This window comes from Micromesistius poutassou, assembly GCF_964030765.1.
Source record: "Micromesistius poutassou genome assembly, chromosome: 12".
NCBI lineage: Eukaryota > Metazoa > Chordata > Actinopteri > Gadiformes > Gadidae > Micromesistius > Micromesistius poutassou.
Genome location: NC_140282.1, coordinates 893275 through 897622, shown reverse-complemented (window position 1 = coordinate 897622; position 4348 = coordinate 893275). Strand labels below are relative to the sequence as shown.

Sequence of the window (4348 nt, the reverse complement as noted above, 5' to 3'; positions counted from 1 at the left end):
ATTAACACACGCCTGCGAGGCAGAAGATCCGTGGGTTGGATCCTACAAGGCGGCTCATAGGGTCTGAGGTGTTATTAAGAGACGGTCCAACACGTCTGCCAGTGAAGGGACAGTCTGTGGTCTACTATTAGTGGTGCTCTGCTACCAGCAGAGGATGCACTGTCCTGGTACACACATGGTTTGCTTGCAACTGGTTATCGCAGCTTGCTGCTCTATTTGTTATTATTATGATTATTAATCATAATAATAACAAATTATTATGTGCGGGCATGCGTGCGTGTGTGCGTGCATGCATGTGTGTGCGTGCGTGTGTGTGTGCGTGTGTGTGTGTGTGTGTGTGTGTGTACGTGTGTGTGTGCGTGTATGCGTGTGTGTGTGTGTGTGTGTGTGTGTACGTGTGTGCATGTATGCGTGCGTGTGTGTGTGTGTGTGTGTGTGTGTGTGCGTGCAGCAGAGAGAATGGTAGCGGCGTGTGTCTGGACCTCCAGGTGATAGATAACGTCCCAGGAGCGCGGGTGGAGGAGGACAGCGAGACGCACCACTTTCTCACGGGGAACCTGTACAAACCACGGCGACGGGTAACAAGTACCTATGTGTAGATCTATAGATCTATAGACATCTATCTATATATAGATATCTATAGATATCTATAGATCCATAGATGTATTTAGATATGTAGCTTTGCAACGTTGCGTATATATACTGTAGATAAATAAATTTATGTATATATATAAATAAATGTATATATGTATATATATATATACATATATACATGCATGTATACTATATTATATACTATATATACCTCGTTTTGCCGAGTTACGCAACCTAGCTTAGCATGGCTGGCTTGGTGTTATTTGTAGAATATATCAGTTATTATTTCATTGATATTATTGAAACCACTATGGATCAGCATTGTCTACAGACATCTCAAGATCTCTCTGTCTGTCACTCTGTCTGTCTGTCTGTCTGTCTGTCTGTCTGTCTATCTGTCTCTCTCTCTCTGTCTGTCTGTCTGTCTGTCTGTCTGTCTGTCTCTCTCTCTCTCTCTCTCTCTCTCTCTCTCTGTCTCTCTCTCTCTCTGTCTCTCTCTCTCTCGCTCGCTCTCTCTCTCTCTCTCTCTGTCACTCTCTCTCTCTCTGTCACTCTCTCTCTCTCTCTCTCTGTCACTCTCTCTCTCTCTCTCTCTCTCTCTGTCACTCTCTCTCTCTCTGTCACACTCTCTCTCTCTCTCTCTCTCTCTCTGTCACTCTCTCTCTCTCTCTCTCAGTACCAGTCCCACTACAGCCGTCACTTCATGCCAGCGGGCGAGCAGGAGCGCCAGGAGCGTGAGGTGTTCCAGAGGAACATGAAGAGCCGCATGGAGAACTTCAAGACGTCCCGACACAAGAGACACAAGAAGGACCGCAGCCAGAAGAAGGTCCGCCTCTTCCTCTTCCTCTTCCTCTTCCTCTTCCTCTTCCTCTTCCTCTTCCTTTCCCTCTCCCTCTCCCTCTTCCTCTTCCTCTTCCTCTTCCTCTCCCTCTCCCTCTCCCTCTTCCTCTTCCTCTCCCTCTCCCTCTCCCTCTCCCTCTTCCTCTCCCTCTTCCTCTCCCTCTCCCTCTCCCTCTTCCTCTTCCTCTCCCTCTTCCTCTTCCTCTTCCTCTTCCTCTCCCTCTTCCTCTTCCTCTTCCTCTCCCTCTCCCTCTCCCTCTTCCTCTTCCTCTCCCTCTTCCTCTTCCTCTTCCTCTTCCTCTCCCTCTTCCTCTTCCTCTTCCTCTCCCTCTTCCTCTTCCTCTCCCTCTTCCTCTTCCTCTCCCTCTTCCTCTTCCTCTCAGGCTGGGGTCATGGGGGGGGGGAGGGACACTGTCTTTACATTATCTAGTTTGGAGTTTGTTTGTATCCCAACTAGTTTTGGGGTTAGTCCCCCCTGTCTGGTTTGGGGTTAGTCCATCCTATGTAGTTTGGGTTTGGTTCATATCCTGTCTAGTTAGCGGTTAGTTTGAATCCTATCTAGTTTAGGTTGGGTTCACATCCTATCTAGTTTAGGTTGGGTTCACATCCTATCTAGTTTAGGTTGGGTTCACATCCTATCTAGTTTAGGTTGGGTTCACATCCTATCTAGTTTAGGTTGGGTTCACATTCTATCTAGTTTAGGTTGGGTTCATCCTATCTAGTTTAGGTTGGGTTCACATCCTATCTAGTTTAGGTTGGGTTCACATCCTATCTAGTTTAGGTTGGGTTCACATCCTATCTAGTTTAGGTTGGGTTCACATTCTATCTAGTTTAGGTTGGGTTCACATCCTATCTAGTTTAGGTTGGGTTCATTCTATCTAGTTTAGGTTGGGTTCACATCCTATCTGGTTTAGGTTGGGTTCACATCCTATCTGGTTTAGGTTGGGTTCACATCCTATCTGGTTTAGGTTGGGTTCATTCTATCTAGTTTAGGTTGGGTTCACATCCTATCTGGTTTGTTTCTAGCTCCAGTGTGCTCAGTGTTGCTTCCTCCGCAGCATCGAGGATCAGACACCAGGGAGCAGGAAGGGAGTGAGAAACCTCGACGTAACGTCAGCTGGCACGACAAAGGTGACCCGCCCAGACCACGCTAACCATGCTAATGATAAACGTGCTAATGCTAACCCTCATGATAATGAACACACCTTTGTAGACGATCAAGGACACTTGACAAAAACACAAAATACAAGATATATACAAAAAATCAAACAGTAACAAACAAACAGCCTGAACAAATCAAGGGGCAAAAAGTTGGACAGGGCGGTGAGGAAAGTTAGATGTTAAAAGCAATTTTAAAAAGGGGATGATATTAAACAACACCATACTGCTAATCAAGGCTTCAAAGTCTTCAAACTCCTTCACCAATACCCTCCTATCCTTGTGCTCCATATCTTTTCTAATCAGTGTTTCTCAGAGCCTGATAGGCTGGTCAGATGCTAGTAGTGGACTGGTGTATGGACAGAGTAACCAGATGGTTAAGTTAGAGTAACCAGATGGTTAAGTTAGAGTAACCAGATGTTCCGTTCTCAGATCCAGTGGTGGTGCCGGTGGATTCGGAGATGGAGGACGAGAGAGAGGAAGAGGAGCGTTCAGAGAAAGAGGAAGACATTGGCATTACGTTTGTCGCTCGCAAGGAGGAGACACCAAAACAACGACCTCAATCAGGTACCACGAACACCGTGCACCACACGCACACGCACACACACAACGCACACCAAGCGAGGCTGTTCCTGAAGCCGTCTCCTCCTCCTCCTCCTCCTCCGTAGTTCCGGCCGCTCTGGAGGCGTGCGACAGCCCCTCCATGGCCTCCCCCACCTGCGCCGAGCGCTTCCTCCCCTGGAAGGGCGGCGCCGGCTCCCTGCCGCCCTGCGTCTCCGTCGAGGCCACCAAGGTCATCCCGGTGGACCTGCAGCAGGCCTGGAACCAGAGCATCTCGTCCCTGGAGAGCATCTCCTCCCCCCTCAACCTCAACCCCAACCCCAGGGTCACGGCGCTGTCCCCGTCCGCCGTGAACCCCAACCCAAACCTCAACCCCGGCCTCAGGTTCATGGCCTTGCCCCCTCCCCCCCTGAACCCTAACCCTAACCCTAACCCTAACCTCAGGGTCAAGGCCTTGCCCCCTCCCTCCCTAAACCCTAACCTCAGGGTCAAGGCCTTGCCCCCTCCCTCCCTGAACCCTAACCCCAGGCTGGCGGTCCTCTCCCGGCTCGCCGGCCAGCGACCCGTCTCCTCTCCTCCTTGTCCCTCCGGCCAATCAGAGAAGGAGCAGCAGCAGAAGGAGAAGGAGGAGGAAGAGGAGGCGTTGTCCGAGCAACAGCAGGAGGCTCAGCCCCTCATGGCCACCAGACCCCCAGCTCCTCCCCCGCCGAGCGCCACCCCCGGGGAGAGGGGGAGGGGCCCCTGTGTGTACCTGAGGAGCCTGGTGACAGTGCCCCCTGCTGGCAACACTGAGACACACAGCAGAGGACCTACTCAGCTGTAACCAACACACGCGCACACACACACACACACACACACACACACACACACACACTCACTCTACTGGCCTCTCCTGAGCATCAACAGCACTCAGCAGAACCTTCCTCTGCAGCTGGACCAGGGAGACTTACTACATTCCAAAACCAGCACAATACCACCGTCCATATAGACCAGGAGAAACCAGTAGAGACCAGAGATCGTGAGAGACCAGATTCCATTAGAGACTGAAGAACAGCAGTGACCAGGAGTTACTGGTACCAGCAATCAGAAGATGCCAGACACCAGGAAAGACTAGATACCACTACTGACCAGGAGATCGGAGAGAGACCAGAGACCACCGGAGACTAGGTAGACCAGAGACTAAAAGAGAGACTAT

General features: G+C 50.5%; 1 protein-coding gene across 1 annotated transcript in view; it reads left to right on the top strand.

Moving 5' to 3' along the window:
- Window positions 1-3976, top strand: part of LOC311356077 (FH1/FH2 domain-containing protein 1-like) — a gene marked incomplete at its 3' end in the record, with an annotated part of 26953 nt that extends 22977 nt beyond the window's left edge. The window contains exons 17-22 of the mRNA XM_084475857.1: window positions 452-578; window positions 1271-1420; window positions 2493-2565; window positions 3025-3159; window positions 3261-3537; window positions 3775-3976. Coding sequence (XP_084331983.1) covers window positions 452-578; window positions 1271-1420; window positions 2493-2565; window positions 3025-3159; window positions 3261-3537; window positions 3775-3976 — 964 coding nt within the window. The remainder of the gene's footprint in view (window positions 1-451; window positions 579-1270; window positions 1421-2492; window positions 2566-3024; window positions 3160-3260; window positions 3538-3774) is intronic.
- Window positions 3977-4348: the final 372 nt, after the last annotated feature.